The following is a 26,224-nucleotide window of genomic DNA, read 5'->3' as shown; positions in this document are numbered from 1 at the left end:
TTTTTAAAAAAATGAGTAACTGTTAAGTTTCTTACTGGTTTTTCTCAGCAGAACCTACCTTCTGAACCGGAGGTAGAATCTTTACAAATAGTCAACTGACGTTTCAAAAGTGCTTATAAACTGAGCCTTCTTGAAATAAATGAATTCTGAATACATTGCAGCTTATTATTATTTGAGTGAAAAATAAAACTCCTAACATAATAATAATTTTTGATGATGATGATGATGAAACAATTTTTTTTCTAACTATACTTTTTGTTTAAAGATAACAAGTTAACAATAACAATTAAATTTAACAAACAGTAAACCAATTTTTTGAAACCACCAAATGCACCAAATTGTAGAAACCATAGATTTACGATTCGGTACAAGTAATTGTAGAGGCTTGTACCGAATCGTAAATCTGTGGTAGAAACCATAGATTTACGATACTTTTGGAATACAAAATGTTAAACAAACTTAATAAGTATAATAGCCCACCATTTGCGAGGCTATTTTTCCTAGTTGTCATAATTAAAAAATCCAATGCACCGTGCGTTCGTCACTGCGGCATGACTGTCTGCACCCCACGCACGCCCTGAGTTCAAGGTGCGTATATGTATAGCTCGCGTTTCGACCTCTAGTATGAAGTCAAACTACTGCTTGTATTTATATTTACTGTGACATTGCTTAGACTATCCACAGATTAAATACATAGAATATTCGATTACTGATCGATGTTTGGCTGTTACGTCAAAAGAATCGATTATTTTTATAAATTGTTTATATTAAAAATTTTATAAAATTAAGGTTTAAATACTTTCAAATGAAACGTTACTCCATCTTTTACTAAACTACAAGTTTTTGGCCGTTTTTTATGCCATTTAACTACACAAACCGGCATTTTTAGGGAGCTCCTTACACGACGAAAACGATTACAACAATGAAACATCGATTCTGTAGCAACAGTTTTAAACGCATTAGATCATAGAATTTTGATCTTTGCCAGAGGGGTAACGGTTGGCGACCCAAGTCCTGTTATTAATGGTCTAAGTGGAGCATAGATACCATAGATAAAAGTAGTTAATAATCTTTGCACTTGGAGAATAGAAAGGATCATAAATTAATCTGTGATATGTAAATATCTGTGTTCTGTCATCTGTGGCCATCTGTGGCACTTGGCAGTTAGTTGGCTTATTAATCTGTGGTTGGCTACTTGTGACTGTGGTCTGTGCTTGTGACCACAAACGGCTAAAAAAATACTTGTGACATAGTAGTGCGTAGTATCTATTATTAATCTGTGCACAGATTAATAGATACACTACCATACGTATCTGTGCTTGACTGCTTGTGCAACTTTCATGCTTGTATTTCATTTGTACATTCATAAATTCTATGATTGATTAATCAAGAACATTTTTTATGTGATCGATCTTCACTAATTTTCAGTATGTTGGTCAAAGCGTTGTTTAATAATATTTAATAACACGACTCGGTACAGACACAGTGAAGTGACTACAAAGATAGGCTACAGGCTACGGGACACAGGTGCACTACTGTTAATGCCAGTGATTTGACGAGTCGACGACGCACGGCAGCTATTAACATCACTTCGTAAAGTAAAGGTAATGCTATTTTTTGTTTAAGAGTACTCAAAAATCATGACAGGACTCTGCTCAGTTTTAAGTACCAAATTTCGAACTTTAAAATGTGTGTAAGGAAGCAATTCGACGCATTCATAAAACGTGGTTATTATTGGTGTTTTAACGTTAAGGTAATTATGATGTTGAAATCAAACGAAATAACTGATAAAGTAATGTGAACCTTTTCTTGGGACCATAATATCAACAGTACAGTAGTTAAATTAAATAAGCATTCTCAGATTGGACTTTGACACCAGTTATGCGTGTGTGTGTGTGCGTAGCAGATGTTTGCGTACTGCTGTAGTGTGGACAGGGTTGTGGGTCAGGCGAATGTTTTGGAATTATTTCACTCCAAAGTGTATAGAATCCTTGCAGGTTACCTAGTCCACATTAGAAATATTGTCAACTTTGTAAAATAAAATCTTGAAAAAATTTTTTTAGAGTAGATACATGTAAAGTGGGGATATTTTTTTTACATGTTTATCAGATAGTGTGGGCTATCATTGGATAGGTCTTTACAAATATAGTCGGTTTGGAAACACTATTATTCAGATTCAGGGATCCATTTGTAAAATATCAAAATTTCAAGTGATATTTTTTGTTAAAACTCGTGTCTGTAATCTGTATAAACATTTACCAGTTCTAGAAAATGGACCCATCAGCCTTGGACGTAGAAGGCAGGGTCACTGCTCACCGTCACACGTCGCTTGGAAACCTGTACATACATATGTCTCACACTAATCCAGCACTTCAGTAGACTGTACTGTCACTATCAAGTTTCAAATTTGTTATGTATTTGCCTCCTCCAGTTGATACATTTTATTCAATCTTTGTTCTTTTTAACCGACTTAAAAAAAGGAGGAGGTTTTCAATTCAATGCATGTGTTTTATTTTAAATGTTTGTAAGCTTTGTTATTTCTTAACCAATTTTGAAAATTCTTTTTTGTTTGAAGAAGTATATCTAGATTGGTCCCTTTTAATTTTCATGAAAATCGGTTCAGTAATTTTGTGTTCATATGAAAAAAAACTACATTTACCGTACTGTGGTACTATAGTTTACTATGCTAGGAGACACTAAAAACAGAAAAAAAAACTTCAAAATCACCAACAATAAACTAAAAAGCGAAAAATAACATATGCATGTGCTACCTTCTGATCACTTTGAAGGCGTAGCCAACATAGCATTAACTTAAAGACAGTTCTTTCCCATGGTGCTTTCAAAAATGAATTCACTGACTAATACTGTCAGTAAAGTCAAATGATTTGGCATCCTCCACCTCTTGCATTACATACACACGCTCCTCACACCTCCAGAAAGGCATTCTCAGGGTTTAAGTCATACAACAATATTAGCGTGTATATATTTACATACATGTGACCATGCTATGACGTCACAGTGTATTTTGTCAAAACAAGAATACACATTTTTAAAATTTAAAATGTTACACACTAAAGACATTTAAGTTTTAATTTTCAAGGTGATTAAGTATAATTGAGATATATGTTAATGCTTTCTTCAAACTATACCTTAGGTATTTAACAATGCCTAATGTATCATTAACTATTATTTATAATTAATTAAGTATCATTAATTTATGCTATGAAGCATTATTGCAAAAATAAGACCTCCTTTGTGTTAATTTTTTAAAAATGAGGTTTTTAGGACTATTGTACATATGAGCTACTTAATTAAAATTACTATTAGTTAATATCTAATTAGTAGTTCGCCATTTATGAGTGTATCATGATAGAGTGTTTCAAATCACATGTGAAGACATAAGCCTCTCAGTAGCTAGAGCTCAAAACATATTAACTACTAATAAAGTGTTTAGGAAGGTACATAATTTATAGACAGTTTCTTTGTCATATATTATACACTTCGTTAATTAAAGGACCAATGACATTGCAATTTTATTAACAAATTATAATTATATTTAAACATAAATATATAATCGTTAAAGAAATTGTCATTGACTGCAACACAAATTATTATAAGTCTTGAAGACAAATTATTAGAAGTCTTGATCTCTTAAAAAGAATCGCTGTGTCATCATCATCAAATTTCTGACTTCTGAGGTGCTCCTTTATCGGAAAGAGACGAGAATAACTAGGGGCGACATGCGGTGGGTGCTCTATCAATTCAAAGCCAGTATCTTCAATACCAGCCATCGCAATTTGGCACTTGTGCGGGGGGGCGTTATCTTGGTGAATCAAAACGGCTGTTTTTCGAGTATTTCATAACGCATTTTTTTCATTTGTCCTGCATATAAAGACCCCGTAAAAGTGGCTCGACAACTGAGAAATTCAATCACCTCACTACCCCTTAGCTATCCCAGAAAAAATCTCAATAAACTTGCCGGTGGATGGCATTGCCTTAAATTTCTTAAGAATTGGAGATGACGGTTTTTATCAATCGTAATTTTATAATTTTATTTATGTGAGGTTTGAATGTTTAATTACTATCAACAGTGACTATAAGTATTTCTGAACATTTATAATACTGTATTATTGCAGTATTAACGTCATGCAAACGGATCTACGAACAACATAATCTCATGTGCCACTATTTAACATATACCGTACAAAAAGTGCAGGACAATGCCATTTGAAAGTTGCGAAACAGACTTCCAAAGTAGACTTTGAAGAAAAATTTAGAGGAGGAAAAATACAAGCGATAGCTCATTCAACTCTGAATAACATTCTGTAAGAGGTGTATTTTTTTTTATTTTCTGCAAGCAAAATTGCAGTTTTTATAAAAAAAAACTGTAATACATAGTTAGCGAGAGCCTATACTTATGCGAACTTTTTTATCCATGTAAAATCACAACTACTTGGTATTTTTTAACGCAAAAAGTTTAACATGTCTGTCTGTCAGTCTGTCTGTAGCACCATAGATTCCGAACTGATGAAGCAATTTTAATTTAGTTTTTTTTGTATGAAAGGTGACCTACTGCAAGTATTCTTAGACATGTTTGATGAAAATTGGTTGAGCCATTTTAAAGTTCTGGGTGTTGAAAGTGGGGAAGAATAAGCAAATGTCTGCAAACATATTCGAGCGGGGTCTCAAACATATTCGAGTGGGGTCTCAAACATATTCGAGTGGGGTCTCAAACATATTCGAGCGGAGTCTCAAACATAGTCGAGTGGGGTCTCAAACATATTCGAGCGGGGTCTCAAACATATTCGAGCGGAGTCTCAAACATAGACGAGTGGGGTCTCAAACATATTTGAGTGGGGTCTCAAACATATTCGAGGGGGGTCTCAAATGAAAGCTCACTGAAAGAATGTTGATGACTTGATTTTTGATTACTGTAATTAATAATTTCATAACCTTTGGGGGTTTTTCAAAATTTTCAATTTCATTTTATAACTAAAACTAGAACTAGTGTATCTCTATATAAAATAGCTTTATTGTAAAAAGTTTCAAGTAATTTTGCATACCCAGTAACATTTTTCTTGAATTAGTGTCAAAAATATTTTTTACATTTTGATATACATGTTCAAAACATAATTAATAAAGCATATAGAATGTATGGTTTTGTAATGAGAGCAAGTAATGGTTTTAAAAGAACTGCAACGTATTTACATTTATACAAATCACTAATTCGTTCTCAATTAGAATACGGTGTTTGTATTTGGAATCCGTTTTATGATAAATATGTAAAGAGCCTCGAGACAGTACAAAAAAAATTTCTACGCAGGATGCACTATAAATGTACTCGGAGTTACCTTTCTTATAACCAACTTCTTGAAAAATATGATATACTAGGCTTAAAGTGTAGACGAAAGCAACTCGAAGTCATGCTCTTGTATGATTTATGTAATAATAAGTACGATTGTGTAGCCCTAACGCGCAAAATTTGTTACAAAGTACCACTCAGGGCTCGAATGCGAAGTGTTCGAACGCATCAGCTCTTTGCTACCACCAACTGCCGTACAAATGCGGGCAAACGTTCTCCATTATATAGAATGACGCAATCTTACAATGAGTTCTTCAATAATATTGATATTTTTTCTACACGTGTAGGTACCTTCAAGAGGTTGGTTATAAAACGGTTAAAGAGTTTATAGCTATTAGTTAATTAATAATTTAGTTTTAGTCTTTAGTCTTTTCTTTCATCCATTTTTTTTTTATTCACTTTTCAATTAATTTTTTTTTAAATTTGTTTGTAATAATTTTATATAAAGTATTTAGGTACGTAGTAGTCTACTTTATAGTATTGTAATCTGTGGTTTCCGAAGCTGGTGTCATAGTTATAATTTTTATTTATATTACTAATATGATAATATGATTGTGTACTATGATGTTGTTTGTAAGCCCTCAATAAAATAAAAATAAAAAAAAATAAAATAAAATACACAGTCTATAAAAAATATTAGATAATGATTTTCAAGAAAAAAAAATATACAGACTGAGGTCAATATTAAGTAATTATAAAAAAAAATATTTTTAAAATAGCAAAAATTATTTTTTGGAAATTCTTCAAAAATTTTTCGAAACATATTTAGTAAAAAGGATGTTTTTAACTATGTCAAATGTAATACATTTTTTAAAGTAGAAATTTTAAAATTTCATTAATAAACTTTCAAGTTAATTTTTATAAAAACTGAGCATCGAAAAATATAGTAAATTTAGAATCAAGTAATTCTTTGATCAAAGAAAGATATTTGGTCGCCGGTAGTCGATTCCTTTAAGTCTTGAAATTATTTTATATTTTCGGCGAAAAACTTGCAGATTCCCATTTTTATCGCAACATTTATCAATAACTGTTTTGCCATACTTCTGAATGATACTTTTTTATAGTTAATATTTTTCTTAATTTTTTTTTTGTCCATTCTAACGATTTTTGGCAGGACTATTGATATTGTGCGGCAAAACTGCTATAAATATGTATTTTGTTATCTTGCAACTGCACATACAATAATTACCATGTATATTAAATTTCGAACTGATTCTACCTTTTTAACTGACTTCCAATATGGAGGAGGCTTTATGTTCGACTGTGTATGCTTTTGATGACAATAATAATGAAGCTTGCGAAGCAGAGCGAATTGAAATGTTATAGAGGCTAGCGACATCATTAGCTGCAGCGGCCGCTGGGCGATGCGCTTGCGACGACTCGTAGTGGCGATGCACAGCAATGCTGCGAGCCTCCGACTGTGTCACGTGATGTCGCTGCGTTGGGCTCAGGCCTCCACTGCTTTACGAGCTACAGCTAGTTAGAGTTCAGCTCACCATTCTACTTTCAAACATATTATTAATTAGTAAATAATAAAGAAATGAATGGCAATAAATTACGTAAACGATCATTATGGTTGTAGTGGCGGTTAGCAAGGAGCCGTTTGATAATTGAACTGTTGTGTAAAGTTTGAACAGTATTTCGCCTGTACACACACAAACGCATACGCATACGCTTACACAAACACATGCTGGGATTGGAATCATTGATTGCGAGTTTTCCATTTGTGGTTTATCTTTAATAATTCACTTATTTTAAAACTATCAATTTTCCAGGAAAGTAGAAAGCAGAAGAAAGATAGAAACGATTTCTTTGATTTTTCGCAGCGGAGTTTTCGCTATTATTTAAGTAATTTTGTCTTTATATACAATTTTGTCATAGACAAGAAAAATAGAAGCTTTACAAAAAATAATCAATATTTGCAGTTAACATATTGGTACCTTATGAGGTAAAGTTCGCACTTTCGACATATCTGTAGCCATACTTTGTCGTTGACACTATTTGACAAAGTGCACTGTGACGAGTTGCCTCTCTGCGTGAAGTGAAAGGTGAATGTGTGGTGCACGCGTTCGCAGGTCGGCGGCAGGCGGCGGGCGGTGACCCCTCGAGATGGCGGAGGCGCACTCGGCCGTGGCGTTCTCGTTCGCGATCACGCACGACGGCTGGGACGTGAACTTCGACCGCGAGGTGCTGTACCTCGTGTGGGAGTCCGGCTTGCGCTCCTGGAAGAAGCGGCTGGCGAGGTTCAGGGTGAGCACCGCTCCTCGTCGTAGGGTTCCGTACCCGAAGGCGAACGGGCCGTATCTCGTGAACGTGATGCATTTCTGGCGGCGCTGTCGCAACATGTACCTACTAAAACTGGACGAGTGCGTGTCGGGCCACGCGCAGTGTAGGATTCCGTAGATTAAATTAGCACTTAAAACGCTAATAATGCACTGAAATACCGACACCGATATCCTACACAACACTATGGGATACACGGGATAAAAATCATCCTCACTTTACTTACAGCAAGGAAAATTTTTTAAAACTATCCTTTTCTATTTCACTTTACACACGTGATCAATATATTATGTATATTATATACCAGTCCAAACTTCAGCTTTCTGGTCTCAACAGACTGAGTTATCTCACTAATAACTATTAATTTATTAACAATTATTTGAATTTTGTATGACTATAAATCATAAAATTACAATCGCCACTCAGCTGTTATATATTTATATACGATAATTTTATTATATACGACGACTAATTTTATTATTTTCGAGTTTTTCGACATTTTTAATGTACACACTCATGCTAAATTAAAGCTTTATTGTAGTGATAGTCTTTGCGCTGAACCGCGGACAGACAGACAGACAGACGTGGCGAAACTCTCGAGGGTTCCTAGATGACTACGGAACCCTAAGATCGATGTAGGGACTCAATATTAGAACCGTACACCGAGATAACCGTACACAGGCTTCAAATGGATGATTCAATTGACGTTTCGGTATTCGACCGTAGGCCCGTACAAAGAGTAGGTACACGATCACTACGCGGGCCCGTGTGTATGTGTGACTATGCAGAAGAAAACGCTACGTTTCATAACTCTATGAAACTCAACTTGTAATATCATTGTTTGTATCCAGCGCCCGCGGTCGGCCGGCTCGCTGTGACGCATGCGAAACCTTGTCCGGGCGCTCTGATTGATGTACGCCTTGGATTTAGATTAACCGAGCGCTCCCCGCTCGTGTCGTCGACGGGACGCCTGTAGGGTGGCCGGGCGCTCCGAACGGTCTGGGACGTCCCGAGACGGAGTGAGCCGTCCTCGCGTCGCGACCTCTCTTCGTTGTCTCCGCGTTCGTCGTGTCGGCAGGAAGTCCCGCGGCGCCCGCCGACAGACCGACGACGACGCGGCGGCCGGCGCCCGACGAGGCCACCGCTCGGTCGTGCGCTCCTCGTGTTTGCGTCGTGTCTAAAAGATGGTCCAAATCAGACTAGCGCGATATATCATTTGCACCTACATAACGGTGATATTTAAAAAAATATTTGATTTGCGCGATCGAAACCAGCGGCCACGGCTACATTTTGAGTAGGTTCGAAAGTACAACGCGCTCGATGTAAGAATATGCCCGGCCTCCGCTCCATTTCCGTGGTACGTCAATCATCAAATTTCCGTTCAATTTTGCACGTGGTACGTCCGCGCCTCACCAACAATATTTTGTTTACCGATTACTAAAGATTTGACAATAAACGACTCGGTTTTTGTTATCGCCGACCGCCTCCCCGGAGTCACGTACGGTCGGCTCCGGCCGACGCGCGCCGTGGCCGAACCGTCGCTCCGGTCTGGACGGTTCGCCTCTGCCCTGCATCCGCCATTTTGAACATCAGACTACGTCGTCGTGTATGAAGCTAAATTATTATCACTCTCATTAGTCACAAATATTCTTCAAACGCTTCCCGACGCAAAAAGAGGGGTGTTATAAGTTTGACGTGTCTGTCTGTCCGTCTGTCTGTCTGCTTGCTGTCTGCTGTCTGTGGCACCATAGCTCCCGGACGGATGAAGCGATTGCAATTTTGTTTTTTTTTTGTATGACAGGTGATTTATAGGCGAGTTTTCTTAGATATGTCTGATGAAAATCGGTTGTGCCATTTAAAGATTCTGGGGGGTGAAAGTGGGTAAGAATAACCGAATGTCTGCAAATATACTCAAATGTGAGTGCACTGAAAGAGACTATTGATAACTTGGTCGAGAGTGTAATTAATCATTTCATGACCTTCAGGGGTTTTTTCCAAGTTTTCAATTTTATGTAATTTTCATTCTTGATTTTATTCATAATTTGTTAATTTCCTTAATTTGTTGATTTCATAATTTGTTAAAGTTCCCGTCCTGAAACAAAGGCATGTTTTAACGCTCGACACTAACGGGACGATTTATATAAAACACAGGACAGCATGCTACCGATGGATTTCCCTCCGCACAAACCATAGACACGGTTGAAACTTTCATCATATTTATTTACGACCTAGAACTGTAACAATGTGTACGAATTTAGGAGAAATACAAAACTACACTGATTTTACACCATATTTCAAGAAATCTCCTCGACCCTCGGCGCCGGCAGATGGCGCCACGACGACATGACGACACGCCGACGTCATCTGCCGTCACCTGCCGTCACTCGGGCCTCGATGTAGCCCGACCGACGGAACGTTCCCTCTCCCTATTTTACAAAGCCAGCCCTATGAAGCCAGTACTTGCATAAAACTTTGCTGCTTTCTCGGACCAAGGCGCGTTTGGAACCCTCGTAACTTAAATTTTAAGTTTTCGTCTGTTATTACCACCATTAGCTTAAATTAAATTTTGACATATACCTCACCTTACAAAAGTGTTTGTAAACTAAGCCTAATTGAAATAAATGAATTTTGATTTGATTTGATTTGCTATATCACTCACAAAACAAAGACAAACCCTGTATAATAATTTACTCTTTGCACTTTCATACTAAGAGTTTATAGGTCTTTGCAAAACTCTGTAGTATCGACAGATCGAGACTACTACTTTTCATTTTTAATTCGAGACCTGGGTTCACATCTTTTGTTGTGTCAGTGGTGAGCAGCGCCATCTACTGACTCGAAGTGTCTCCACTTCCTTGCGACTTCGGCCACCTCGGCCACCTCGGCCTCTCCGCTATAGATGTCGCGTATTTCTAAATGGATACTGACAAATAATAAAAAGTAAATAAGAACGAGTCGTAATATATAAAACACCCCGTTACAGTGGTTCAGTATATAATATGTCATTTTTAACCAACTTCAAAAAAAGGAGGAGGTTCTCAATTCGTCTGTATATTTTTTTGTATGTATGTATGTTACCTGATTACTCGAAGCACTACAACTAAATAAAGGTCTGAAGTCGATCTGATGATGAAGTCGAAACACACACGAGGGAACTCTTTAACGGTTTACAACAGTTACCTTGTGTTTGGGTTTGATTGATTTCTGTCCACAAGTACTTTCCTCCTAGATGTGACTATCATTAGAAGTCTGATGATGAAGATGAAGGACAGGTTCTGGAACTCCTCAACGGTTAACAATAGCTACCCTGTGCTTGGGCTTGATTAATTTGTATTTATGAAAACTTTCCACCTAGATAGTCTTGAAAAAAGTCTTGAAGTTGATGAAAACTTTCCACCTAGATAGTTCCACTATCATCATGGGTCTGACGATGAAGACAAATGACAGGTATCGGTACTCCTGAACGATTTACAGTAGCTACCTTGTGATTGGGCTTGATCGATTCCTATTGCTGAGATCTTACTACCTATCTGGGTTATGAAGTCTGATGTTGAAGACGAAAGACAGGTAATGGAACTCCTCTACTTTTTACAGTAGCTACATTGTGTTTGGGTTTGATTTATTTGTATTCATCAGGACTTTCCACCTAGATGGGTTGTGACTGTCATTTGGGTCTGATGATGAAGGTCAGTTATGGAGTTACTTATCTGCTTACAGTAACTACCCTGCGATTGGGTTCGATTTATTTGTATTGATGAGGACTTTTCAACTTTATGGGTTGTGACTGTTGTGTGGCCTACTCATTAATTTGTTTGAATCTTAGTCAGTCAGTCGCTATTCCATATAATGTTTTATCGCGACTCATTGCAACATACCCTTGGCGCTAGATCAATATCTAGGATGATTTCACTAAAAATGGAAAAATAATGAATTTTAATAAAATTTCAAATAAAATCAACCGACTTCAAAAACATAAAACATACTGACTAAACTAAAAAGTGGAAAGTAACATCATAATAAGTTCTATGTATCATATTATGTTCTAACTGATGATCAGTTTGAAGGCGGTGCTAAACCGGTGGGTAAGGGATTTATTATAGTGACGTCATGAAACAGTTGAAATATAGACAAACGAAAGAAAAAAATTCAGACAATTTTAAAAAAGTGTCACCTAGCCTATTTTGTCATTTTGATAGCAGTTTATCCCTGTAAGAAGTCGGTTTATCCCTGTAAGAGGACGAGAGGCGATGAATTAAGCGAAAGCGTTTTTTCACCGCCTCTGGCTTCACGAGTACGGTGGATGTCGCAGACTTCCGAGTGTGTCGAGATGCAGTGGAAGCAGTCCGAGCGCCGATGTCTCACCCGTCTCTGTGTCGCGTTCGCAGAACAGCATCCACAACGGCGTGTACCCCGGCCACCTGCAGTCGCTGTACTTCCTGTGGACGGTGCTCGCGGCGGCGCACTTCGCCGGCTTCGACATACCCTTCGGCTTGGTGCAGAAAGCCCTGACCCTGCTTCCCAGGTGAGGTGACACAGACGATCAAACCGAGCTAATTTATTCAACGATTCCTTTATGTTTCATTCTTCAATACACGTTCGTCACGTCGTAAATCGCGATAAGTGAATTCGTTAACCCAGAATACAATGCTCACCTCAGATGTGCCATATGATACCAGAAAGGTTATTTTCGACTTGAATGCCTGTATTGTTTGCTCTCATCTCCTTTAAATACATAGAAACACTCGTTCGAGATTTCTATGTGATAATATAAAGATTCAGTTCGTCTGGTTCACTTAGCGACGACACGTGCCGTTTGTCGGATGTGCTAAATTTAATATTACTTATTTTTGTATAATTACTTATTTCTCGCTCGGGGGCGCTCTGGCGAGACGAGTGTTGAGTCGTAAAGGCCGGCGTCCGTACATATGAAAATTTAAATAAACGCAATTTATTTACTATTATCTGGTGAATGTTGAAGTTCCACAATTGAACATGTTCGGCAGCGAGTCGACGCCGTGGCAAGTGGTCGCCTGCCTGCTGGCCGCGCTCGCCATGTGGCTGTCGGTCATCTTCCTGATGCGCTACGCGCTCAAGCTGCTGCTCATGTACAAGGTGAGTCGCTCACCGCTAATTCAAAAAAATAAACCACCGTTCATTATTAGCCAATTTTTTAATTTATTATCATCAATAATTTAGTCTCAGAGATCATCTCCAAACTCACTCAATTACTCCATATTCCGATGCAAACGCTTTAATCTAAAGTTGCAACCTCGCCCCCACACCTCTATACGGCGCGACACAATGCACAGTTGCAACCTCGCCCCCACACCTCTATACGGCGCGACACAAAAGTTCTCTTTATCAAAAATCTTCGCAATTTTATATTTTAATTTATACATATATACAATCTTTTCCTAAGATTAAAGCAGGTAATTTTGCTCCCAAACTTACTATGAGTATTATGGAACTCACCAATGTTTAATGACCTCGAATTTAATAGTACTTTATGCTAAACCAATAATCAAATTATGCGAAGTCATGAATTAAATAATCATAGGACTTTGAACCGTTCAGTGAGTTCTTTTTGTTATTTTGAGATTGATGTAAAACGAAAATTTAAAAAAACGATTTAGTTAATAAAGTAATGAATATTTAGTATAGGTACAATGAGTTTTTTATTTAATTCAACTGAGTATATTCGGATCCAATGTTTACAACGTCTCCGAACATCGCGCGTTAAGCACGCAGGGGCGGCGGCAGGGGACCCCGCGCGCGCCTCTCGGACGCCGATGTCGCCACACGCGTACTGTTTTAGCGTACTTTGTGTGTGACCTGCGCGTACATTACAAGATGTCAGACATCCCCGGTCGCGCAGGACGGCGGCGGGTGTCATGTCAACACTCACCTTCTCTGCTCGTGTCGTTCTCCCCGCTCAGCCAAGTTTGGTCAAGAAGTTTAAACAACATATAGATTTAGCTACGAGTAGTGTGCCCTTCGCACCCACCACATATACCATCGCATATACCGTCATATGTACCATCACATGTACCATCACATATACCGTCATATGTACCATCACATGTACCATCACATATACCGTCATATGTACCATCACATATACTACCACATATAGGATCACATGTGTATATTTTTTCTTAAATGAAATAGTCAGTGCTTCCCATAAGTTTCTGGTGGTATCTTTGTTACCTTAAGAAGGAGATGCGAGTTTTGCACCAATTTATAAATGTTATAAACTTGGAAGTGTGCGATCATCCGGTGTCGGGACGTGCAGGGCTGGATGTACGAGTCGCGCGCGCCGGGCTCCAAGCTGTCGCTGCGCACGGTGCTGTGGGCCAGCGTGGTGAAGGTGCTGTCGGGCTGGAACAAGCCGCGCCTCTACAGCTTCCAGGGCTCGCTGCCGCGCCTGCCGCTGCCCGCCGTCGCCGACACCATGCGCCGGGTGAGAGAGACCAAGCGTATGTGCAGGGCTGATGTACGAGCGCGCACGGTGCTGTGGGCCAGCGTGGTGAATCTCCATATAAGACGATACGCGGGCCCCGCAACCTTGGCGCGTCTATTCGTCCTTATCGACCCATATACGGCTCACTGCTGAGCTCAGAATGAGAGGGGTTAGGCCAATAGTCCACCACGCTGGCCCAATGCGGATTGGCAGACTTCACACACGCAGAATTAAGAAATTCTCAGGTATGCAGGTTTTCTCACGATGTTTTCCTTCACCGATTGAGACACGTGATATTTATTTTCTTAAAATGCACACAACTGAAAAGTTGGAGGTGCACGCCCCGGACCGGATTCGAACCCACACCCTCCGGAATCGGAGGCAGAGGTCATATCCACTGAGTTATCACGGCTCTATTGCTAAAGCGTAGACTTGTTTTAAGACTTTTTGTTTTAAGGCCACTTGAAGGCTGAAGACCAAATAGCTCTTTACCTTGAGTTTAATTCTACTTAAGAGTCTTCGTTTTCAGAACTTCGAGCCCTAATATAAGACTAGCTTTTTGAAAAGGCTAGCGTCTTTTCATAAAGGCTAAAAAGCTAAAGGCAGAAAGGGCTCTGAGCCTTCGCGCCTCGATCCTGTTTAAGAGGTTAAGGTTTTTTTTTTATTTTGATGAAGTTTAGTGTGGATGAAAATGTATGTTTAGCTGTGTGATGTCATTCTAAATCCAATATGGCGGACTAACTGTTTTGCACTCCTACAATATGGATATCAAATGAAAGTGCTTGCTTAGAGAAACTCTAAAAAGAATGTGACGTCACTCTAAATCGAATATGGCGGCCTTCTTAGGCACGGCGGAGTGTTCTATGCACTCCTACAATATGAATATCAAATGAAAGGGCTTGCTGAGAGTAACTCGAAAAATATTGTGACGTCACTCTAAATCTAAAATGGTGGACATTAAAATTTAACTTTGAATTTTTACTTCAAAATCTGTTTTTGATATTCATGCAATACCCAGATATCAATTTGGAACGAAATCGGTGCAGAAATAAGAAATTTCAAAGTGGCGGCCGTTTTTGTCAAGTTTCCTTCAGAATCTGTTGTCGTCATTCATGTAATTCTCAAATATCAATTTTGAACGAAATCGGTTCAGGAATAAGAAACTTCAAAATGGCGGCCTTTTTATTTTTACTTCAGGATCGGTTTCCTCCATTCGTGCAATGCCCAAATATCAAGTTTGAATGAAATTGGTGCCGGAATAAGAAATTTGAAAATGCATACTAGTCCAGAAGGCCAGAGTCTAAACTAAGACTACAAAACATTAACCTCTAAAATAGGACTCGAGTCTAAAAAAGCGCTCGAGCCTTTTTCACGACTCGAGTCTTTTCAAAAGCCGTTCCATTAGCAGCGGAGCTATAAATAATAATTAAAAAAACTATAAAACACGCTTTTAGCACTCAAAAAAATACAAATGGAAATTTTTCGTATTTTCATTTGATACCCATATCATGTGGGTGGATCATACAACCAGTTCGCCATCTTGGATTTGTAATAAGGTTTCTTAGCTAGTCATGTATCGTCATCAGAACTCAGAGCGTGTGCACAATTTCATCCTAATCGAAGACTGGGAGGTGGGCCAAATTAGGATTCCAAGATTTTCTTACATACATAGTTACTGGTGAAGCTAACGTGAGCGGTATAATCAGACTCCGAGTCCTAAACGTGAGGACTGAAGAGCTCGAGTCTACCAATTTCTCAACTCTAATTGAGAATTATCTCACGTCTTAAAAAAGATAAAATCACTAAATATCTGGAGTCCTACCCTAAATGACGAAACACAGACAATTTACCTCGACCTGCGGCGCTTCCCCTTCCACTGTGAGCGATGGCCACTCAGACTTTGAAGAGAGAGTTTGAAGAGGGCATAGCGGTCAAGCTGCAGAGATATCTGGTTCTCAAATCGTGGTACGAAATCTTTTTATTTTTGGGAAATACTACTACAGAATATTTAGGCGTCCCGAGAGTTCCGCTGTCTGCCCAAAGTCTGCGAGTGACCGACGGCCGAGACCGAGAGCGACAGCGAGCGGTCCCATCGCGCTTCACGCTCTCGGCGCAGAACGCAGACCTCTGCGGAACTCTGTCTGCTCTCGGCGCCGCTGTGACGACCGGTGGTGACGTCACAGAGTCGATGACCCTGTGAGGTGAAGCTCCAGACGCCTGTCCGAGACGAGAAGCCTCGCCCCACTGTGTGAAATGATGACTCGCCGATGTCGAAGCCCCGGGCTGACGAAGCATCATCTCGCACACAATCGCAGACGACGGAGCGTCGCCGATGGGTTGCCTCTCCGTCGTTCGCTACAAGATCGATTTCGGAGAGTGAGCCCAGGAACTGTCCGTTCGGTTCCTCCTTCACCTTTTTATCGTAGAGCAGCTGAGCGTCGCAGTGATCTGAAAAAACCTAAACTTTTAAATGGGCTTTGCGCGAGGTTTCAGAGCCCTTTTAGCCTTTATCGAAAGACGCGAGCCTTTTAAAAAGCTAGCCTCATATCAGGGCTCGAAGTTCTGAAAACGAAGACTCTCAAGTGTATTCAGACCCCGGGCCGTTTGGCCTTTGAGCCTTCGTGTGGCCTTAAGAACAGAGATAATATTAAAAAAAAACCAAAAGACCCGAGCGTTTCGGAACATGAGGTACGACTGCAGCGCCACGGCTCGTCGCTCGAGTCGAGCGCGAGCGTGTGGCGATGACGGGACGGTGGTGCGCAGGTGGTCGAGCAACTACGTGTCGGACTGGTGGGAGGAGTACGTGTACCTGCGCGGGCGCTCGCCGCTGATGGTCAACTCCAACTTCTACGGCACCGACACGCTGCTGCGGCCCACGCGCCGGCAGGCCGCGCGCGCCGCCACCGTCATCCACTTCGCGCTGCGCTTCCGCCGGCTCATCGAGCGCCAGGAGCTGGAGCCGGTGAGTGTCTGCGGACGTGCACGCTGCGGTCGCTCGTCCGTCCGGGCGCAGGCGAACGACCGTAGCGTGGCAGACGTGAGAATCGTTTACGAGTCTGTCGTTCCAATGACGCAGTTGCAATGTATACATGTACAATAAAGACGTTTAAAAAAGAAATGAATCATTTCAAAATCAAAATCAAAAATCTTTTATTTCAAGTAGGCTCAGTTTACGAGCACTTTTGACACGTCAGTTGACTATTTGTAAAGATTCTACCGCCGGTTCGGAGGGCAGGTTCTGTTGAGAAGATACCGGCGAGAAACTCAACAGTCGCTCTTTTGAAATGAAAAAGTCATACAGTATTATAATTTACAATTGATAACAATTACAATTTCTTATAGTTTTACTTCCTGTGTGAAGGTGAAAGCTGATCCGACGGCCTCCAAGCAGATTATCATTGAGGAACTCATCGATGTCGTAGTACCCTCGACTGAGTAAATGTTTTTTAACACATCGCTCAAAGCTATGCATCGGCAGGTCCATCACAGTCTCGGGGATCTTATTTTAGAAGAGTACACCCGAACCTACAAAAGATTTTTTTACTCTTTGGAGACGATATGCAGAAATGACTAACTTGTGCCCGTGTCTAGTGATACGTGGGTTTAAGTCTCCTTTTCGTTTGTACAAATTAATATTTTGTCTTACATAAACTGTACTATTGTATATATATATTCCATCCGGGCGTCGGGCGCAGATAATGCTGCAGGGGATGGTCCCGCTGTGCTCGTGGCAGTACGAGCGGCTGTTCAACACGGTGCGCGTGCCGGGCGTGGAGCGCGACCGCATCGTGCACTACCAGGACTCGGCGCACGTGTCGGTGCACCACCGCGGCCGCTACTACAAGCTGCTGGTGTACGCGCGCGGCCGCCTGCTCAACCCCGCCGAGATACAGACGTGAGTGCCGGACTTGGAGCGCGCGGTTTCACCCGCGTGGTTCTCGTTCCCGTAGGAATACGGGAATAATATATAGCCTATAGCCTTCCTCGATAAATGGGCTATCTAATACTGAAAGAATTTTTCAAATCGGACCAGTAGTTCCTGAGATTAGCGCGTTCAATCAATCAAACAAACAAACAAACTCTTTAGCTTTATAATATTAGTATAGATACGCGACCCGTGAAGAAACACTATATAGGATATTTCTATGACGTCATCAACGAGATCCCTATTGACAAAGAATCCAACGCCGCCCTGTCCCTTTGTCTGTGATAGAAAAGGTGGCCTGATTCTAGTGTCCGGGTGTCCTTCCCCTCTCTGCGGACTTCGCACAACCCTAGAATATTCCATTTTACGTTGTCCAGTTCAGCCTTTGACTGTTATGCTTTCGTCGAGCATTAAAGTCCGTCCATTTTACGTTGCCGAGGTCAGTCGTTTTCGATAGCGTGTCGTCACCCGGAGATTCTTGGCGTCCCCCGCCCTGCTATCCCTTTGGCCGCCGCCGTAGCCGGGAGAAGGGGAGCCGCCGGGAACTGGGGGCCTTCTTTTGTGCCACTCGTTGGGTTACAATTAGGAACGAGAATCAGTTGTAAATAAATAAATAAAAATGATCGATATCGTCGCGGCCGGTCAGCCAGCTGCAGCAGATCCTGAGCGACGAGGCGGAGGCGGCGCCGGGCGAGGTGCGGCTCGCGGCGCTGACGGCGGGCGAGCGCTCGCACTGGGCGCACGTGCGGCAGACCATGTTCCAGCGCGGACACAACCGCACGTCGCTGCACTGCATCGAGCGGGCCGCCTTCCACGTGTCGCTGGGTGAGTGAGTCCTCGGCTGCGGCAGATCCTGAGCGACGAGCGCTCGCACTGGGCGCACGTGCGGCAGACCATGTTCCAGCGCGGACACAACCGCACGTCGCTGCACTGCATCGAGCGGGCCGCCTTCCACGTGTCGCTGGGTGAGTGAGTCCTCGGCTGCGGCAGATCCTGAGCGACGAGCGCTCGCACTGGGCGCACGTGCGGCAGACCATGTTCCAGCGCGGACACAACCGCACGTCGCTGCACTGCATCGAGCGGGCCGCCTTCCACGTGTCGCTGGGTGAGTGAGTCCTCGGCTGCGGCAGATCCTGAGCGACGAGCGCTCGCACTGGGCGCACGTGCGGCAGACCATGTTCCAGCGCGGACACAACCGCACGTCGCTGCACTGCATCGAGCGGGCCGCCTTCCACGTGTCGCTGGGTGAGTGAGTCCTCGGCTGCGGCAGATCCTGAGCGACGAGCGCTCGCACTGGGCGCACGTGCGGCAGACCATGTTCCAGCGCGGACACAACCGCACGTCGCTGCACTGCATCGAGCGGGCCGCCTTCCACGTGTCGCTGGGTGAGTGAGTCCTCGGCTGCGGCAGATCCTGAGCGACGAGCGCTCGCACTGGGCGCACGTGCGGCAGACCATGTTCCAGCGCGGACACAACCGCACGTCGCTGCACTGCATCGAGCGGGCCGCCTTCCACGTGTCGCTGGGTGAGTGAGTCCTCGGCTGCGGCAGATCCTGAGCGACGAGCGCTCGCACTGGGCGCACGTGCGGCAGACCATGATCAAATTTATTCAATGTTTTCAATTGCACTTTGACAAATATTTTTCTATGTAATGTTGATGTGTTTGATTAATTTAAAAAATGAAAAAGAACGTGCATGTTTCCTATTGCGCAAAAAGTCCTTCCGCTTTGAGCGTTCCAGTGTGACTGATGAAATAAAATTTAAAATGTTTATGGTATTGCATTTTGTTTGTTTGAGGCGGGGCTTAAAATAGGTTCAATAACTTCATAACCAAACAAAATTAAACAGGAAGTTTAATTATTTTATTTCGCAAGCGTTTGAAGTAGCTCGAGGTCGCATTGACCTCAACATTGACCTCAAGCTACTTCACACGCTTAACATATGTTGGGCGGCTCACAGACGGTGAAACAAGCCCCGTGTACAAAAGGAAATTCCTTGTAGTTTTGCTTTAATTCTTTTTTTTTTGTGTTCAGTTACATCTATCAGTGATCAGTCGCTTGACTATAAACTGAATTTTTCATAGCAGATCATGTTTCTAGTTAAAGGTCACTCCATTAAGCGACTCTTCGTGTTGTGGTCCTTTTTGCGGATATTACTGTCCACCACATTCATCCACAGTGGATCGCTCTAGCCTTTTGGTCTAACCAGGCGTGATAAGCAATTTGGCAAGACTATTTGTGTGTTCTTGTAGTCTGCTTTTGTTCTTTGTTATTTCTTCCTTGATAGTCGGCATTTCAAGATACTCATGCATGTCTGCTGTTCTGGTGAACCAGGGGGCGTTTAGTATTGTGCGGAATACTAGGTTTTGGTATCTCTGGAGTATTTCAATATTGGAGTGACTGGCTGTGCCCCACAGCTCCAAGCCATACGTCCAGATCGGCTTTAGAACACTTTTGTACACGAGTAACTTGTTGTTGAGTGACAGTCTAGAGTGGCGGCCGAGTAACCACATTAAGGATGTAGTGCGAATACGGAGCTCCTCTCTCTTCTTTTTATGTGAGCCTGCCAGGTCTGCCTCCTATTTAGATGAAAACCTAGATATTTAGCTTCGTTGCTCTGTGGTAGAGTCTCTTTACCAAGTTTTATCTCTGGGCAGTTTTCGGGTCTAAGTGTAAAAGTGACGTGAGTAGATTTGGATGCACTGGCTTTGACTCTCCAAATTCGCATCTACTGGTCTATGTCATCTAGGTGGTTCTGAAGCTTTTATGATGCCACTTTGGGATTTGTGTTACTACTTAGCGCCGCAGTGTCATCAGCGAACGTTGCTGTGAGGATACCTGGCATATCAGGCAAGTCAGCAGTATACAGGGTATAGGTCCCAACACTGATACTTGCGGGACACCTGCTTTGATTTCGTAAAACTTAGAGCTGTCTTCGCCCTCCACGACTTGAGATATTCTGTCTTCCAAGTAAGATTTAAGCAGGGTGTAAATGTTGTGTGGGAAGTCCATTTTTATTTTATATATAGGTCTTTATGCCACACTCTGTCAAAAGCTTGTTGAACGTCTAAAAAGGCCGCCGAGCAATATTCTTTCTTTTCGAGAGACTGTCTTATTTTATTGACCACCCTATGTACTTGCTCGACAGTCGAGTGACCTTCCCTAAATCTAAATTGGTGGTCTGGTATGCGAGCTTCCTTTGATATGTGCGTTTTTAGTCGAAGCTGTTGGAAAATTTACTTCTGCAACGATAGGTCTGTATGATGATACCAAGAAGTGATCTTTTCCAGGTCTTGGAATCATGATTATTTGTGATATTTTCCATATCTGTGGATAGTACGACAATCTAAGTATACCATTAAAGAGAGTTGTAAGAAAGACAATAGCTTTTTTTGGGAGATTTTTAAGGGCTTCTGCGGTTATTAAATCAAAGCCTGGTGCTTTTCTATTTTCGAGATGTTTTATAGCTCTCAAAACTTCGGCCGTAGTAAAACTTTTGACAGGAGGACTCAGTTGAGTTGTTCAGTTGCTTTAATTCTATTTTTATTTATTCGTTGTTCGGTCTTCTCCCTTTATCTCAAAACTTGTAATCAGTGTATTATTTTCTTTTGTTTTCAACCTAATTGAATACGTTGCAAATAGATGTGACCAATAAGTGGGTCTGTGACATTACTGTACTGCTCGTATCTATATTGTATTTGAGAGTTGTTGTGTTGTTGTTGTGTTGTTGTTGTGTTGTTGTTGTGTTGTTGACCTGTTGGTACCCTAATAAAATAAAATACAATATATGATTGTTTGCTCAGCAACGGATTAATTGATAGACAACTGTTTTTGCACTTTTCACATGTTGTTCAGATATAAAAAATGGATGCACGGTTTGCAGATTGTATGGCGTACGGGTTCGACGAGAGCGACGTGTCGCGGCTGGACGAGTACGGGCGCGTGTTGCTGCACGGCGCGGGCCACGACCGCTGGTTCGACAAGTCCTTCAACCTGTGCTTCAGCACCGACGGCTCCGTGAGTGGATATGTACACATAGAGCGGTGCCCCATCAGTGCGTTGCGTTGCGTTGCGTTGCGTCACGTCGTTCGACGAGAGCGACGTGTCGCGGCTGGACGAGTACGGGCGCGTGTTGCTGCACGGCGCGGGCCACGACCGCTGGTTCGACAAGTCCTTCAACCTGTGCTTCAGCACCGACGGCTCCGTGAGTGGATATGTACACATAGAGCGGTGCCCCATCAGTGCGTTGCGTTGCGTTGCGTTGCGTCACGTCGTTCGACGAGAGCGACGTGTCGCGGCTGGACGAGTACGGGCGCGTGTTGCTGCACGGCGCGGGCCACGACCGCTGGTTCGACAAGTCCTTCAACCTGTGCTTCAGCACCGACGGCTCCGTGAGTGGATATGTACACATAGAGCGGTGCCCCATCAGTGCGTTGCGTTGCGTTGCGTCACGTCGTTCGACGAGAGCGACGTGTCGCGGCTGGACGAGTACGGGCGCGTGTTGCTGCACGGCGCGGGCCACGACCGCTGGTTCGACAAGTCCTTCAACCTGTGCTTCAGCACCGACGGCTCCGTGAGTGGATATGTACACATAGAGCGGTGCCCCATCAGTGCGTTGCGTTGCGTTGCGTCACGTCGTTCGACGAGAGCGACGTGTCGCGGCTGGACGAGTACGGGCGCGTGTTGCTGCACGGCGCGGGCCACGACCGCTGGTTCGACAAGTCCTTCAACCTGTGCTTCAGCACCGACGGCTCCGTGAGTGGATATGTACACATAGAGCGGTGCCCCATCAGTGCGTTGCGTTGCGTTGCGTCACGTCGTTCGACGAGAGCGACGTGTCGCGGCTGGACGAGTACGGGCGCGTGTTGCTGCACGGCGCGGGCCACGACCGCTGGTTCGACAAGTCCTTCAACCTGTGCTTCAGCACCGACGGCTCCGTGAGTGGATATGTACACATAGAGCGGTGCCCCATCAGTGCGTTGCGTTGCGTTACGACGCTGTCGGCTATGATGATCTATATAACAACTGCTTCATGACGTCACGATCACCTTACAAAACCTTAACCAAAACATTACGACATTACCTTTACACCTGAGCGTTGACAAAAATATTACTTAACAATTAGTTTGACGTTTAGTTCATCACGGAACATTGTATGTCACAAAACGGACGTCAGCGTTTTTGGCGCTTGAAAAATTTGATAAGACATGATTTTTTTAATTCAGGTTTTTAAGAAATCCTTATTAATTCAATATAATTTCGTTACAGGTCGGCTTCAACACTGAACACACGTGGTGAGTATATCATACTACACACACACGCACGCACGCACACATACACTGCTGCAAAGAAAGTTGTGCTTTTTCCTTTAAAACACTATTCTACCTATCATATTATTATATCACATTATATTACACTAGTCGAAGCCCCCGCGGTTTCAACCGCGTACATTCCGTTCCCGTGAGAGTACGGGGGTTCAGTTTAACCTATGACATTCACCAGTAACGTGGCTTTGTAGTGGAGAAAGATAGTTAACACGCGGATCGAACGAAGGTGACGTGTTCCTGAGCGCACTCCTCAATAAATCCTGACACTGAAACACCGACAGACAGACAATTTTTCAACAATGATTGCAATTTTGCATTAGTTAGCGCCTCGTCACCGATGAGCCTTCTAGCTCGGCGATCCACCGAGTCTATAGCAGCAAGCTGATATTTGGCTGACCCATCCCATAAATGGGAGCAGTACTCCGTGCACGAACGAACCTGAGCTTTGTGAAGGTTAAGTAGCTGTTCCGGCGTGAAGTTTCTTCACCTTATTTAGGATATCGAGCTTTTTACCAGTTATTTCTGAAGAAGTTGAGCTTGGACGATATTGTAATACCCAAAAGCTCAATACTGTCGGTGATAGGAACCGATTTATTCCGGAAAGTAGGAGTAAGCTGGATTCGCAGTGAATAAACACGCCTGCGTTTTGGGAGTATTACATTTTACTAGATTGGCGTCTCCCCAGTCCCCTTGTTTAAGGTTAAATTGATACGTTCTACCAATGTCTCTCTTTGCTCAAGGGTCTCAGCCCTACTAGCGCAGAGATTGGACAATGTACATATATCTATCCGTTACAGTGCTGTCGTCGGCATACCCAAATAAACCTGGTTCAATCAGGTCATTTATGTGCAGCAGGAAAAGTGTAGCGGAGAGAACTGATCCCTGAGGAACTCTGGCATTGATTGCCATTGGATCAGACGAGCTGCCGTCTACGACAACTCGAAATGATCGTTCGCTCAGGAAATCTGAAATCGTATCGGCTTGAGGGTATCACGTAGGCAGGAAGCTTACTTAGAAGGCCATCGTGCCAGACCCGGTCAAAAGCCTTCGAGACGTCTAGTGAAACAGCAAGCGCTTCACCATGCTACTCAATGGCTTCACCCCAGATGTAAATGTCACACACTAGAAGATCACCTATCGAAAGGTCGCGACGAAAACCGTACTGATGGTCCGAAAGGAGATCCTTTTTAGGGTTCCGAACGTACGTAGTACAAAAACGTAACCCTTATAATCCGCCTCGCGCACATTTTGTGACGCGCACACAAGATGGAAAATGGAAAAAAAAAACTTTCACTAACTTTATCGTGTGATACATCAAATGATAGGTCTTGATAAGAAGATTTCAAAAATATTTTTTTTGGAATTAAAATAAAATTACCTTTTAAGTTATTTAAACAAATAGACGAAAATTGACCATGCCCTTTTTCTCCGAAACTACTGTATCTAAAATTTTGAGAAAAAAAAAGAAATAAGCTTTTTACTTGAACAGTTCTGGAAAATTTTGAAAGTATGATATTTTTTAATATGAAGGTCACTTTTGGGGGGCAAGATGGAAAATTCAAAAAAATTTTTGTTTAATCTGCATCATGTGATACATCAAATGGAATGCCTTAATGAGAGGATTTTAAAAATATTTTTATTGTAATTTTGGAATAGATAGTTACCAAGTTATTCAAGAAAATAGACCGTTCCCCCCCCCCCCCCCTTTTCTCCGAAACTACCAAACCTAAAATTTAAAAAAAAGTTCAGAAGTAAGCTTTCTACTTGAAGATTTACGGAAAACCTCAGAAATATGAAATTTTCGAATATGAAGGTTTTCTTCTGGGGGGCAAGAAGGGGGAAAACACAAAAAAAAAGTTCTTACTGCATCATGTGACAAATAAAACGCAAGAACTTATTATGAGGATCTCAAATATATTTTTTTTGTAATTTTAAAATGAATAATTTCCAAGTTATTTTTTTAAAAAACGACGAAAATTACCGATACGACGATAATAATGACCGTTCGGAACGTTCGGAACCCTCGTGACGCGAGTTCTACTCGCACTTGTCCGGTTTTTTTGGTACTGGTTGTACATTAGCAACCATCCAAGCCTTCGGAACCTGAGCAGACTTCAGGGAGAGACGGAACCGGCGTTACAACAGGAGACAACTCGGGGGCACATGTCTTCAGTGAAATGCTGGTATTCCACCAGGACCACTGGCCTCATTCACATCCAAGCTGCGGAGCACCTTCAAAACCTCACATTGGCGTAAGCGAATATCTGTCTCTCATAGCAGTGTCGCAAGATGGTAGCGGTGTGTGGTGGTTTTGAGGTGAAAGCCAGCGGTCCATCGGGTTTCAGCAAGGGCAGAAGTGAAGGATGGCAGTAGTTCGTTTCGCGAGACACCAAAAAGCTTTGCTAAGCTGTGGATAAGAAGCTAATTTGGCTACAATGCCGTTGTTGCGGTAGAAACGAGCTTTCTTTAGAACCTTCTTGTAGGACTTGGTAGCTAAGTTGCTCTCTTCAATTTATATATTTATATATAAGTATATCTGCAAAGATATATATATTTATTTGATATTGAACAGGTTTCCCAACCATTTTATTATCTACAAAAAATGTTTTCAGTTTTCTTATGAATTTCTTATTCTATTCCTTTGTCTAGCGCCTCTAGGTCACTCAGTCCAAATTTAATTTTTTAAATTGATCCAGTAGTTTCAGAGCGTACTCAATTCAAACAAACAATCAGATCAAATAAAACAAAAGTATAAATAAGTGTGTGATGCGAATGACTCGTTCCAGGGCGGACGCGCCGGTGATGGGCCATCTGTGGGAGTACGTCATGTGGTCAGAGCTGGAGTATGGGTGAGTTGACTTATTGTAT

At 42.2% G+C, this 26,224-nt stretch overlaps 1 protein-coding gene across 1 annotated transcript; it reads left to right on the top strand.

The window, feature by feature from the left end:
* The first annotated feature begins 1,293 nt into the window (after positions 1 to 1,293).
* LOC128199772 (carnitine O-palmitoyltransferase 1, muscle isoform-like) lies at positions 1,294 to 26,224 on the top strand. Its single transcript, XM_052890942.1, has 12 exons — positions 1,294 to 1,604; positions 7,438 to 7,612; positions 12,031 to 12,167; positions 12,649 to 12,757; positions 13,938 to 14,171; positions 16,003 to 16,070; positions 16,869 to 17,067; positions 17,801 to 18,000; positions 18,677 to 18,855; positions 21,913 to 22,046; positions 23,298 to 23,323; positions 26,143 to 26,224. Exons 2-12 carry the CDS (start codon positions 7,472 to 7,474, stop codon positions 26,207 to 26,209), a joined length of 1,494 nt encoding a protein of 497 aa, XP_052746902.1. The 5' UTR covers positions 1,294 to 1,604; positions 7,438 to 7,471; the 3' UTR covers positions 26,210 to 26,224.

Source organism: Bicyclus anynana, assembly GCF_947172395.1.
Source record: "Bicyclus anynana chromosome Z unlocalized genomic scaffold, ilBicAnyn1.1 SUPER_Z_unloc_1, whole genome shotgun sequence".
In the NCBI taxonomy this organism is placed as follows: Eukaryota; Metazoa; Arthropoda; class Insecta; order Lepidoptera; family Nymphalidae; genus Bicyclus; species Bicyclus anynana.
This window is presented reverse-complemented; position numbering and strand designations above follow the sequence as displayed.